Source organism: Scardinius erythrophthalmus, assembly GCF_964197995.2.
Source record: "Scardinius erythrophthalmus genome assembly, chromosome: 7".
NCBI classification, from domain to species: Eukaryota; Metazoa; Chordata; class Actinopteri; order Cypriniformes; family Leuciscidae; genus Scardinius; species Scardinius erythrophthalmus.
Genome location: NC_138227.1, coordinates 17926332 through 17939903, shown reverse-complemented (window position 1 = coordinate 17939903; position 13572 = coordinate 17926332). Strand labels below are relative to the sequence as shown.

The following is a 13572-nucleotide window of genomic DNA, read 5'->3' as shown; positions in this document are numbered from 1 at the left end:
TTCAAAGAATATCGGTATAACCAGACAGCTGATGGACCCCATTGACTTCAATAGTAGGAAAAATAAAATAAAAATACTATAGAAGTCAATGGCTACCGTCTGGTTATCAACATTCTTCAAATTATTTTATTTTGTGTTCAGCAGAAGAAAGAAACTCGTACAGGTTTGGAACAACTAGAGGGTGAGTAAATGATGACAACATTTTCATGTTTGGGTGAACTATCCCTTTAATATTTGATCTTCAATCATAATGGGGTTCACAATTTTTTGCAAGGCAAATTAGAAAGTGAGAGATCTGTGCCATGTATTACTGAAAAAAACAAACAGGAGAACATGATATTTGTTCTATTGTTTTAATTAACAGTATAGCGCTGTGCATACTTCCAAAGTGATATGAGAATTAGCACAAAAGAAAGAAACCCTGAAATACTCAGGCAAGTTATGGCAAAATGAGGAGAGAGCTCCCTCTTGTGGTCTGATTAGAGACATTCTAGTAAACGGACAGATATTCACTATTATGTCACTGACCGAGCCAAAGAAGAGACAATGGAAACGTTTTCCAAAAATTCACGAGGGATATCATTCACTCTTTACACTTTAACAAGGCCTTTTTCTGGGTAGCAGAATAAAATTACAGACATATCTAAACATATGGCACTGCTCACAGTAATATTCACATCAGTAAACAAAAATAAAATTCTGACATGTACAGGAATGCAAAATGAAATAAAACATTGCCATTTCCACGTATTCTATGTATAAGTAACTTTACACGCTTGCTTTTAAAGTGACAGTATCATAGCACAAATTGGTACACTGTGCCAAATATTGTACACACAAACTCACACGTCCATCATCACACATCAATATCAAGAAATAGTAGTACAGTAAAATGAAATGATTAAAAAAAAAAAGTGTATCTCATCTCTAGACTTCATATGTTGCAGTAAAAAAAAAAAATCAGTATTAAACCATCATATGCTTCAAGGCAACAGAAACTACAAACCAAGAGTTATCATCCTACAACGTAAAATAACCAGCTCGCCTGACCGTAAGCTCTCAAGGTTAAGTGTGTACCTACAAGATTGAGACGTGGACGTACCTGCAATGCCAGTGCAACACTTTCAAGAACACTAGGGGCTAGTAGGGAATAAACTGGGCCAGTTTTGATGTCGGTGACATCAATCATGAATCCTCGAGTCCCACATGAGAGACTCAGACTCACTTCAACGGATTACTAGTGCATTCAAATGTGCTGGTGCAATAACTTGAAAAATGAAATGGATGATTCACCCAAAAATTAAAATTGCATCATTTACTCAGCCTCACGTCATTCCAAACCTGTATGAGTTTCTTCTGTGGAACATAAGAAATTGTTAAGAACGTCTCAGTGTTTTTTCGTCCATACGATGAAAGATAATGGACACCATTGACTTTTATTGTATGGACAAAAACCAGCCACAGAGGAAAAAAATAAAAACAAAAAAACAACAGGTTTGCAAAACCATGAGGGTGAGAAAATGATGCAGATGTCATTGAGAGTGACTTTAAAGTAGTCTAGAATTGTTTTGACCCTGATTACGAGACAGACTTGCACTGGTTTAAAGTACGGAGTCACTACTGTAGATTTTGTTGAAATATACTATATTCCTGAGTACAAAGGGGAGATTGGGAAGAACCTTCTCCCGAACAGCAGGCGGACTATGGGCACTGCGATCATGGCTTGAACAGGGCTGCCACTGAAAGACCGCTGACAGGGTAAACACCACAGCCTCGTAGGACAAGGAAAGAACATAAATAAGGCCTTCTGCGATGAGCCCCGTGACACATTTCATCATTTCGATAAACGAAAACTCATGTATTTCAAGCAAAACGCGACGTACCTGGATGAAAACAGACGCCCCATGTGCACACAAACCCCCACACACACACACACACACACAGACTGGAAAAAAACAAAACAAAAAAAACAGCAGGGCTCACCCCTGCGCAAGTTGCTTCTGATTTCAAGTATGCTACATTACCAAATTACACAGAACCGATACTGTCACTTTAAAATGGGTTAAACACAGTATTCACAAATGTACATTTAAGGCTTAATTGTTTAGCACTAACAATAATAGCAGCAGTAAAGCACTTCTGTATTAATAACAATAAATCAAATAATAATAATAATAATAATAACAACATTAATAATAACAATATATTAAGGTGATCAAATGAAATGGTTTCTAAGATGAACAGCTTCATACACAAGTCCGAACCTCCCCAAGAGTGATTTTAGTCCCCACCAAATACAGAAAGTTGGCCAGGCCTTGGACCTTTATAAGCAAATACTTATTTTTATTTTATTTTTTTTTATTACTAAGCGGTTTCACTTTGTGTCCAACCTGTCGCCCCTTATTCTGTTAGAGAACACTATCTTTAGTAAACACACTACTTCACAAAAGTCTGTCGGAGACCACCATATTAATGACACATTCAGATTAGAGCAATTTGGTTACATGTCCCCTGACATCCGATGCGTGTACCCTTCATCAGCATGTTCCTATAGGGAATCTGAAGGACTGGCTGTCCTTAAACATTTGGGAAGTGTAATGGTACAGTACAGTTACAGTAATGCTACACAGATGTATCAAGGCTGACGGAGAGCCCATTTCCGATGCCAGCCACCACTACGTGCTTAAAAAAAAGAAAAAGAAAAAAAAAATTGTTCACACAGTACCCTGGAGGTCAAGGTCAGGCGGAGAACGGGTTGCTTTGGGCTGACCGGTATCTCTGAAACGGGCGGCTGCGCTGTGGAGACCGACACGTACGGCATGCTACTAGACAGACGGAAAATGAAAATTACACACTCAAAAACAAAATGTACCGAAGCAACGCAAGTAAAGGCCATTTTTCCACACCAGTACTCCCTTTAGCTATCCGAACTCCGAGGCCTAATACTTCACACGCCCAGATCTCTGCAGCTGACCCTCTCCAAAATACATGTGTATATATTAACTATACTCAATATTCTGATTTATATATTAAATCATATATAAACACATACATATTTTTGTCTTTTTTGTTTATTTTTGTCCTTTTGTCCCAGCTGTCAGGCTGAAGAAGCGGTCGCAAAGAACCCTTCGCTCTTCCGCACGCACAAAGGAGGAGGACAGAGAATCCGAGAAGTGTTACGGAGAAAGGGGCTCTCGTGGTCACAAGAGCTAGAGCGCCAGTGCGCACTCGTCTCTTCTGGAGTCCGAGATGAATGCGAGATGAGTGTGGCCGGGCCGAGACAGGGTGCTCAGAGAAGTTTCGCTATGTTAAGATATGTGCAGTAGAAGGGATGGACACAAACTCCCTCAGGATGTTCTTGGCCATCTCGATATTGTTCTGTGCGATCATAAGGGCTTTTTGGATGTCCTGATGGGAGTAGCCCTGGCTCAAGAGGTGCTCGATCTCGCTGCTGATCTGCTGGCTGGGCCCTGGACTCGCTCCGGGGGGGACCGGGCTGGGCCTGCGATCAGAGTTGATGCGGCGGGGGAGAGGCTTGGGAGGCCGCTCGGGGGCTTCAGAGGGGTCCATGACTGCCAAAGACAATTTACAATCAAATTGGTCTCTATATTTACACACTGAAGTCTGAGATAATGGTCACATTGCAGTTGCTGTTCTAAAATAAGCAAACCATTACACTCTCCTGGGGCTGAAATGTGATCTAAAATAAATATAGGTGTAAAACGGAAATTATACAGTACTATATTTACTTTGTAAATATATTTAAACTCAATATAAAACAAAAGATTGGACACAGCTGACTGATGACTTTTCTCAAGATCTAAAAAACCTTTTCATGCTTAAATGCATGAAGCGATTTTGAAGACAAAAACAAATTATGCCAACATATGAAAAGAAAATGGATGAGTTTGATAAAATAAAATGTACATTTTACATGTATTCATTTAGCAGACGCATTTATCCAAAGCGACTTACAAATGAGAACGATAGAAGCAGTGAAACTAACAGTAGGACAACAATATGCAAGTGCTATGACCCTTCTCAGTAAATGTTAATTATATAGAACAGAATAGAATAGAATAGAATAGAAGAGAATTTAAATATTATTTAAAATCGAAATAATATTAGAGGAATATATTACTTGAAAATCTAAAGGCAAAAATTAAATAAGCATTACTAAAATAATTAATTGAATAATAAAAAAAAACACTTATAAAAAATTGAGTAGCACCAAAAAAAAAAAAAAAAAAAAAAATTAAACTGAAAACGGAAGATACGCAAAATATGAATACATTCATAATATTATTACAAATAACACACACGCGTACATGTGGTTTATGGGGACTCTCCATAGGTGTAATAGATTTTATACTGTGCAAACTGTATATTCTGTCACCTAACACTAAACCTACCCATCACAGAAAACTTTTGGCATTTTTGGAATTTCAAATAAATCACTGTTTAGTAATCACTGTTTGTTTTTTAAGCCATTTGGTTCACGAGGACATAGGAAGTCTCCTCATAAATCATGTTTATGTAGTAATACCCATGTCATCATACACATTTGTGTCCTTATAAACCATATATACAAAAACACACACGGATAAATAAAAATAACACTGGGCATGACTTACTTGCGGTTGCGCCAAGCTCGCTGTCTATGGAAAGGCGCATGAAGGATGAGGATGTAGGGTTAACATCTGAAAGCGTGCGTCGGGCTAGGTTGGCAGGTAGATGGGGCTTGGGGTAGTCATAGCTGTTCTCCTCCTCCTCCTCCTCTTCTTCCTCCTCCTCACCACATGCACCAACAGGATCCCTCAGGCCATTAGAGCAGGTCAAAGGAGGCAATTCAGAGTAATCTGAACAAGGACGGACACACAGTATTTCACATGGCAGAATATACTGGCAGACTGTCTGTATGAAGATGAAGATCTTCACACATCACAGTACCTGAGTCTCTGGCCTGTTGTGGTCCAGAGGTGGTGAGGGCCTGGGCTTGGATATTGTACATGGCTTCATACATCTGTGGGCTTTCTGACTCCAAATCATAGAGCAAACTTCTAGAGAAGTAAACGCTGAGTTTTAGTACACTGACAGAGATTGTAAATGTGCTTGTGAGTCTATTCAGGGTGCCTCTTTTGGTGCTCTGCATGTCCATGGCTGATGAATGAACTTTACCTGGGACTGAGAGAAAGTGGAGGAGGTGGTCTGGGAACAGCCTCCCCTGCAACAGAGGGCAGCACTGGTCGAGAAGATGGAGTCATGTACTCCGACTCCTCATCGTTCTCAGAGGCGTCCTCCCCTGTCTGCGACTTAACTGCTGGAAGAGGCCTGTCAGCACAGGACGAAGAGTCAACACATACATGTGACTGCTCGCTTTTTCTAACAGGTTTATAGTGCAGAAAGTGAGGGGGCATTTTTATTATTGCTACAGGACATGGCAAGATTTGGGTTTTGTCTGCGATATATACTGCAATATGAAAAAATACAGTAAATTTCACCAGGTGACTTCAATAGCTCTTTTTTTTTATGCTGAAAAATAACTTTTTACATTGAAGAGTTCCTTTTAGGGTTGAACAATTTGGAAAAATTGAGCCTTTAATACAAAAATAACATTACCAGCAGCGCAAGAGATTGACTAATCGCATTAACCATATCATGATTTCGGTTTTATTTCGATATATTTGATGCAGCCCTAGCTTTTATGTTGGGTTTGTGGTACCTACCTGATTGCCAAGGAATAGATGGCATTAGCCGAAGCAGATGGCTTTACTTTCGGGTTGTCGTACTCCGACCCAGAAATGGATGATACGAAACTCTGCACATTGAGCACATGAAGGTTAGATATAAATAAATAAATAAATAAATAAATAAAATCTAATTGGGCTCATGTCATGGTGTAAATATGGGATGTGTGTCCTCACCAGCTGGTGGTCAAGGCTGGGGGGACCATTGTTTCGTGGGCCTTCTGTTCTTGCGTCGAGCGTGGAAGGAAGTTGGAGAGGCAGAGAGTGTCTGTTAGAGAGTTCTCGAGATCCGCGAGACTCTCCGCTTGCTGGTGGCTGTGATGGGGCTTTGGGTACGGGCCGGGAGTTCCAGTCCGGCATGTTGCGGTTAGGAGGAGCAGGGGGCAATTTGTCGCGAGGAGGTTCTCCGGGTGTACTGGGGAGAGGGCGTCTTGGGAGCCGGTTGTCGGAGCCGGTAGGGTGAGGTCGGTCTGGGGGAGGAGGTGGCGGCAGGTCCCTTAGAGCCGGGGGCAGCGGTAATGGCTTGTCCTTGTGATGGGATGGGGCCTGGATTGTGAATGATAAACTAGATATCAAAACTGCAATAGCACCTGAACATCCTGCAGCGTTCTGCTACTCCTACCTCTAAAATTTCCTTCTGAAGTGTTTAAAAAGAATGCTCAATACATTCCAAAATGAGGTACAGAGGGTAAAAAAAAACACTTGGCGAAACATTCCGCACAGTGCATTTACCTTGGATGTGGCCCCTGGACTAGAGGCCCCGGGAGGGTTGGTGGGTCTGAGAGGAAACAGATCCAGCCGAGGAGGTACTGGGGGAACGACGGCCTGAGGGGCGACTGACAGCGGTGAGGGCGGCCTCTCCACCTGAAACAAGCCAAAGCATTCAGCATACATCTATACGGATTACTGATGCTGAAATTCTTCAGCCATCCTTTCAGAGCCGTTACAGCGATCTGTAGCTGAGGAATAGTTATTTGGTTTGGATTTGTGGGAATTACTATATTCAACTTCAAAATAGGAGCATCAAACACATAAAAAAATATATATTTACTGAGGCAGGTGACAGCTAAATCAATTCTGTTCACTGAAAAACAGGTTAAGGTGTCGAAGGTGACTTTTTTTGCAGGTTTAGCAAAGCTGAATGGTCCATAATATCATTAAGAGAAAGTTATTCTCACTTTAGAACCGACCAGCTTGCTAATCATGAAAGGAGAATCCTCCAAACGATCATCATCGTCGTCGTCGTAGCTAGGCGAAGGGGCTCCCTCGGCTCCAAACATGCCTCTGCAGCCTCCGTAGGAGCCTCCGCTATTGGGGTCCTTGGGATCAAAGGGGTCAACAACGATGGGCTCGGTGCCCTTAATTTCACAGCGACAGAACGGGCAACCCTGTCCTTCTGATTCCTATGAGAGAAAAGAACCGAGAATGAAGAAAACATGCACATGTGTCTAAACAGATGGATGGCTGTAGGTTCTTCAGCTTTACCTGCCAGGCTGTGAGACAGGAAGTGCACATTAGGTGGCCACAGGGCTCGATCTTCACATCCTTGTCATTCTCAGCACAGATCTTACACAGCTGGAAGGTGGAGCCCATCTCACAGTAGAGTTCATATTGCTCCTGTAGGAGATGAATGATGGATATTATCCAAATGAATCAAGATTCAAGATTTAGGTGGCTGACTGATAGAATGAAAACAAAAACAGACCTGTGTGACTTTGATATGGTCTTGAGGCGAGGGCTCACACAGCCCTGTGAGGTCAGGGTTCTGAGTGCGGCCATCTGGGAAAAGGTAGCTAAATAGGAATAAACAGTGTGTAATATGCACTTAAGATCTGAGAGGTGTGACATTTAATGCTTCATTACGCATCTAAATGTGTGAATGGATGATCTGTGCTGAGTTTTAGATTGAGCCGGTGTTTTGACTTACAATCCTTCCCTAAAGCCATCGATGAGGGCTTGGAAGAGGGGTTTGTTATGAGGAATGGTCTGCAAGATGTTCCCATCAGCCGTGACATAACCGATAGCCCACTGGCCGAGCCGCGTACAGCTCAGCCTGAAGATATAGCTGTAACCAAGGGTAAAACGTGACTGTTACAACAGACAATTACGACATGAGTTAAAAGAAACAGGACAATCTAACAGTGTCAGATCAAGCCATCGCTGAGAAACTGGTCTCAGTGCATTAGTGTTGGTCATATGATTGCTTTTCCTTGCAATGAGAGTGCTGTGACATCATGGTACTTTTACAATACATCTATTGATGGGAGGTACCACGCTGTCCTTCGGTCCACTGAGAGGGGGGATTCAAGCGACTAACGGTGCATGTAACTCCTGTCACTGTTTGTGTAAGAGTCGCAGATAATGCTGCTGTGAGACTCTGCTGAAGCCACAAACACGTTTGAATGAAAAACACTTAATGGCTGGAGCCCAAAGACACCAAGATCATCGAATGATTAAAGGGATAGTTCACCCAAAATGTTTTATTCTGCCATCATTCCCATCTTGTTGTTCCAAACGCATGGTGTCCCATACTTGGAATTTGTGCTCTGCATTTCACCCATCCAAGTGCACACACACACACCCGGAGCAGCGGGCAGCCATTTTTGCCGCAGGTTGATTGGGGGTTAAGGTGCCTTAGCCAAAGGCACCTGAGTTGTGAGTAATGACAGTGGAAGAAAACTTCATTCAGGCCACAACTGCACCCATTTGACTTGATTAATAATTTTTTTTTTTTTTTTTAAATAAAGTTTCAAAAAAATGTAAACTTAAGAATTAAAAACGTTGTTTTGCCATGTGATACTGCTTGATATTGTGGGCAAATATATATAAAAAATAAAAAACAATGAGAAAAAAGATCATAAAATAATCATCTTTTTGAGTCGTTTTGAAGAAAAAGGTAATACTGGTTTGGAACGACAGGAGTCATTATCGAAATGACTAAATCGATTTTTTTTTTTGCGTGAACTACCCCTTTAACAGTGACGTGTTCATGGATGAGGGGTGCGGACGGTATGTGCATTACCTGCCGGGCTTGTGGATGAATTTTTGCAGACGAGCTTTAACTTCATCATAGGTAAGAAAGGCCATGTACCCCGGATGAGTCACTGCCAGGCTGTTCCAGTTTCTTAGCAGTGACGACCATGGCTACATAAAAAAAAAAGAAGAAAAAAAAAGAGAAGATACACAGTTAGGTTTTTTTTTTTTTCACACTGTGAATTAAGTGGCATGTAAATAACTGACAGCAAATATACTCTTATATTTTATATACTTCTTATAGTCTAGTCTGTTTAGATGACCTCTAATATCCATTTAAGAGATGACTAGAAGTCTGAGTCATAGAGAGACAGAGCATTTTGGGGATGGTGTGGTGAGTCACTATGTATGCAATTGACACCAGAAAACTAAATGAACTCAGATCGCAGAATCTAAACATCACTTAATATCAGTCCAATTAGATGCCGATGTGAAGCCACACCTCAACACTGAGATAAAAATGTGCAGTGACACATACTGACAAATTTAAAACACACATCAGTCTTCCTTCCTTTGCATAAGTTCATCTAAAACCACAGGACTGTTGCAATCAGTCACAGTTTATCAATAGAGACAAATTGTCACTATATTCCATCAAGGGAGGAGATGACAATACTTTAGTTCAGTGAGACAGTATTATTTCTCAGAAGCCAATTTTAAAGGACTTCATTCACGTTCATGGCATCAAAACTGGTACTTCCTCTGACTGACAAACACTTCATAGAATATAGACATGTTCCCTTTTTCTTTTTAAATTGAGTGCGCTGAAACTGATCGACAGCTTGCCCACGGCTTACGTATGCAAATTTCTATGTCTAAAGATGTCAAGCAAAAACTCATTTTTCGATCTATAAAAAAAGTTTATTTTCTCTTTTAAAGTAATTTTATCAGCTCGACTAAGAATCACAGAGCTCTAATTGAAAGTTTGGGACACAGACGGACTGTCGTCTACACTTGAAGTGTGTGTTGCAGTATGCATTCAGTCGACGGATACACCATTTTGGTTTCGGTTGAGCTGCAGCCATTTTATTTTTACTGACTGTTTGGAATAAAATGATCTACAAATATCATAACTACGATGGATTTAAAATATGCTGTAAATATGCTAAAGCTAAAAATGAACAGTAAGACTAAAAGACCATGATCCACCATGTTTGTTTGTTGAGAACAGTTATGTAATGACTTATGTATCATCACGGTCTCGGTGGAAAAGTGGTCTCGGACACCTCAGAGCTGGCTGCATTCATTCACACATTTTCAAAACGCTTTGTGCATCACCTGAAACAACCTCAGACACTTATGTCAAACAAGTAGTTGCAGAGCAAAAATGGATCAACCAATCCACGTAGGGACTGACAACTTTTCCCCTCTCAGATTACATATTATCATTATTAAAGATCTTCAGTATTTACTACCATAACCCGAGATGCCTAATCATGCTTGTGTACGCTGAGCAAACACATTAAACAAAACCGGTTTTCATACTGAGGTATCCGTCTCACAAAGGTCCACTCAGGCCCTGTTTACACCTGGTATTAAGATGGGTTTCGGTCGATCGGATCACAAGTAGAAAAGGTAGATGAATACAGTTTACGTCGGGTGTTTCAAATTGCCTCTTTTGTCCACTTTCAACCACTTCTGTCCTGATTTCTTTGAGGGGAGGGTCTATGGGCCAGTAAATGTATGTGTTTTTTCAGATCTTTCGATATAATGGACAAATTAAGCTCACGCAATTTACATATGAAGCCCGGAGACGACGGAAAAACATACGAAGAGCATCAGCTTTCGTTTCTGTTCTGACAGCCGCAAGTGCTTGGTAAGTTTTTCATCTTCAAACCAAACTTGGGTCTCCAGCCGACATAGTTAAAATCTCGTCTGGCTAGCGTGCTTCCCATAATGTTTACGCGCTAGGTCAGTAGGCGGAGATTAGGCGGTCTTTTGCGGCTGTTCGAACACATTCGACCACATGAGCATTTACACTACGAAAGCAATCCGGTTGAATGCATTTTCAACTACCTCTGAAAGTAGTCGAAAGTGGACAAGCTCAAGACGTTTTAGACCCCGTTTAAACCTGTATTTAGCGTCGTCCATCCAAAACGCATCTTAATACCAGGTGTAAACAGGGCCTCCGAGTCAAAAGGCTGTTGAATTGAAGGAATAAAAAAGCCTGTGACTGGCTGTCCAGCAGGGTGGGTTCATTCAGATGCTGATGAGAAGCGCGACCTTGCAACGTGGAGCTTCGTCAAAGAGCTTTGCGGGCTCTCTGTAAACAGCCAGTCTATTTCTGGCTGCCGGGCTGGTTGAATGAAGCAGAGGTACGGTGCAGCACAAGCGCTGTACGCTGCAACCGAAACGGGCACAGGACCAGCCATGCCACAGCCGTTTTAAGCTCTCTAACAGACCAACATACCGACTTGAATTATGATGTGCTGTCAATGTTAGCTCGGTTATTGAATGTTTCAAAAAGGCCATATTCGATTATGGCTGCATCAGCCATAAAAATGATCTTGACCCCCCTTTTTCCTCAAATTAGCTCTGAAGTGAAGTAAGGGAAGCTAATTAAAGGATAGATGTGATTATGGCCTGTTGAGGAGCGAGAGGATGAGAAAGCCCTGGACTGCTGTGATGTCTGTGCTGGAGCACTCTGAATAATGAGCTCATTACACAGACAGCACTGTGCTGCCAAGCAGCCGTCAGATGATGCATTCAACAGCTGCTATATTATAGATTCCTATTATAAATCACAATAGTCCACTGTTCCATGGAAAAAATCAACATGACTAGATTTTTACATTTTCTGAAGACAATGTGAAGACAAAGGCAAAATTCGTCATCAAGATGCTACGGATGGTGCCAGGACATTGCAATGCATTTGTTTCGTTACACTAACATTCATAGTTTGGGGTCAGTAAGATTTAAAAAAAAAAATTTAATGAATCCTTTTATTTAGCAAAGATGCATTAATTTACAAATTTCACCTTTGATCAATTTTTTGTTATGAAAGATTTCAAATAAAGGCTGTTCTTAGAATGCTGAAAAACCCCTGTTTTTAACATTGATAATGAGACTTTTTTTTTTTTTTTTGAATGCATATTAGAATGATTTCTAAAGAATCATGTGACACTGAAGACTAATGGCTGCTGAAAATGCAGCATTTCCATCGCAGGAATAAATCACATTTTAAATACATATTTAAATTGAAAACAGCAATATTGCTGTTTTTACTGTATTTCACTCATCAAACAAATGATTAGTAGAACATTTTAAAAATCTTACAGACCCCAGACTTTTGAATGGTAGTTTATACATAGATGTCAATCTTGCATATCATCTGTCAACCCATATAGTTAAATATTTGAACAAACCCCAACCCCAAGTATGAGAAATAGTAATTGTGATTTTGCCCAAGCAAGCACCACTAATTATGTGGTGCCAGTATAAAAAGTATCAAATCAAGTAAAAGAACAGAAAAACCTCAAACATCTCTGTTCTGCATTATTGTTCTCATTGGGTATATAATTAGAGCAAAAACCCCCACAGAGGTTAGCAGAAGTTGTCATTAAAATAGGTCAAACAGATCTCTCTTCTAAAGCTGAAGCAAGTTCAAATTGTCTTTCGCCCCTACTCTCAGGAAATTGTGTGCTCGGATGAGTGCAGACAAGCCTGTTTGAGCTACAAAAGGCGATAAGAGGCCTCCATTCAGGCTGGCTTTCAGCCATGAGAACTGAAGCTTCATGACACGCACACTCAAACAGCGCCTCCATACCCACAGCACACGGCCACAACAATAGTCATTGTCAGACCTTCCTCTACACAGAGCTCAGGGACAATGGAGCTAGTTTGTGCTTGGAGGAAGTGATGAAGTGATTGAACGGCGCACCTGGAAAAGTCTGGTGAAGATGTCAAACTCAAAGACGGAGATGTAGTCGTTGCAGGTGAGGTCAATGGTAGATTTAAGTGCCATGGCCTCCAGGCCCGAGCTGATGGGGTGAAACTCATGCAGGGCCTGCCGGAACACTTTCCAAGGCACGATGGTCCTGAAATTCAAAGAAATTTAGGTTATGTTACCAGAATCAGACTGTTTTGCTTTCCTAAAAAATTTCCAAGTCCATCTTCCTTTGTTTTTTCATGGAACATGGCTTGTTAATATGTTACGAGAACAAAGAGCACACTAAGCTTCTCACTTGTCCCCGAAGGATTTTCTCCAGAACTCTGCGGCATCCGCTTTGGTGATTCTGAAGTTATCCCCTTGAAACAGGCCGTTGGGAAAGATGGCTTTGAGCTCCGCGAGCATATGACTGAATATCAGCGACAATTTCGTCAGGTTCCGTCTGAAAAAGAGGAAAGAGAACAGTTACTTTCACTGAGAAGTTTGATAATCCAATTTTTTTTTTTTCATAATTTCAAATTTCGTAGTAATTTCATAATGATTAATTATGTCACGATATTTGATCAAACTTGGCAAATCTTAACAGGAAATAACTGGATCTTATCAAAAGCAATAATAGAGGTCATTTTCCCCAAATTAGCACAGAAACATGTAAACGTCAGCAGATTCTGGAGTCTGGCCTGGTGATTGGGTATTTCTGTGACCAGCAGGCATAGTGAGGGAGTATCAGGGACTGAGGTGGACGCTCTGAATGCCTGCTGCATTTTTCTGATTCCACCGACTCTGGGCACATAAGCCCAAGACAGGCATGCGAGAGCAGGGAGGGTCGCACTACACGGCAGGGGGAGGAAGTGGAAAGAAAGCCATGATTTACAGGGCAGCACAGTGGGGGATTGTACAAGC

At 41.2% G+C, this 13572-nt stretch overlaps 1 protein-coding gene across 1 annotated transcript in view; it reads right to left on the bottom strand.

The window, feature by feature from the left end:
- Nucleotides 1-355: 355 nt before the first annotated feature.
- Nucleotides 356-13572, bottom strand: part of cbl (Cbl proto-oncogene, E3 ubiquitin protein ligase) — a 33171-nt gene continuing 19954 nt past the window's right edge. Inside the window, exons 3-16 of the mRNA XM_081370096.1 lie at nt 12965-13111; nt 12661-12817; nt 8770-8891; nt 7675-7812; nt 7453-7540; nt 7233-7364; nt 6926-7150; nt 6480-6611; nt 5925-6293; nt 5727-5818; nt 5179-5331; nt 4951-5060; nt 4635-4859; nt 356-3572 (exon numbers count right to left, since the gene is read on the bottom strand). Of these exons, the coding sequence (XP_081226222.1) occupies nt 3304-3572; nt 4635-4859; nt 4951-5060; nt 5179-5331; nt 5727-5818; nt 5925-6293; nt 6480-6611; nt 6926-7150; nt 7233-7364; nt 7453-7540; nt 7675-7812; nt 8770-8891; nt 12661-12817; nt 12965-13111 (2359 nt within the window). The 3' untranslated portion in view covers nt 356-3303. The remainder of the gene's footprint in view (nt 3573-4634; nt 4860-4950; nt 5061-5178; nt 5332-5726; nt 5819-5924; nt 6294-6479; nt 6612-6925; nt 7151-7232; nt 7365-7452; nt 7541-7674; nt 7813-8769; nt 8892-12660; nt 12818-12964; nt 13112-13572) is intronic.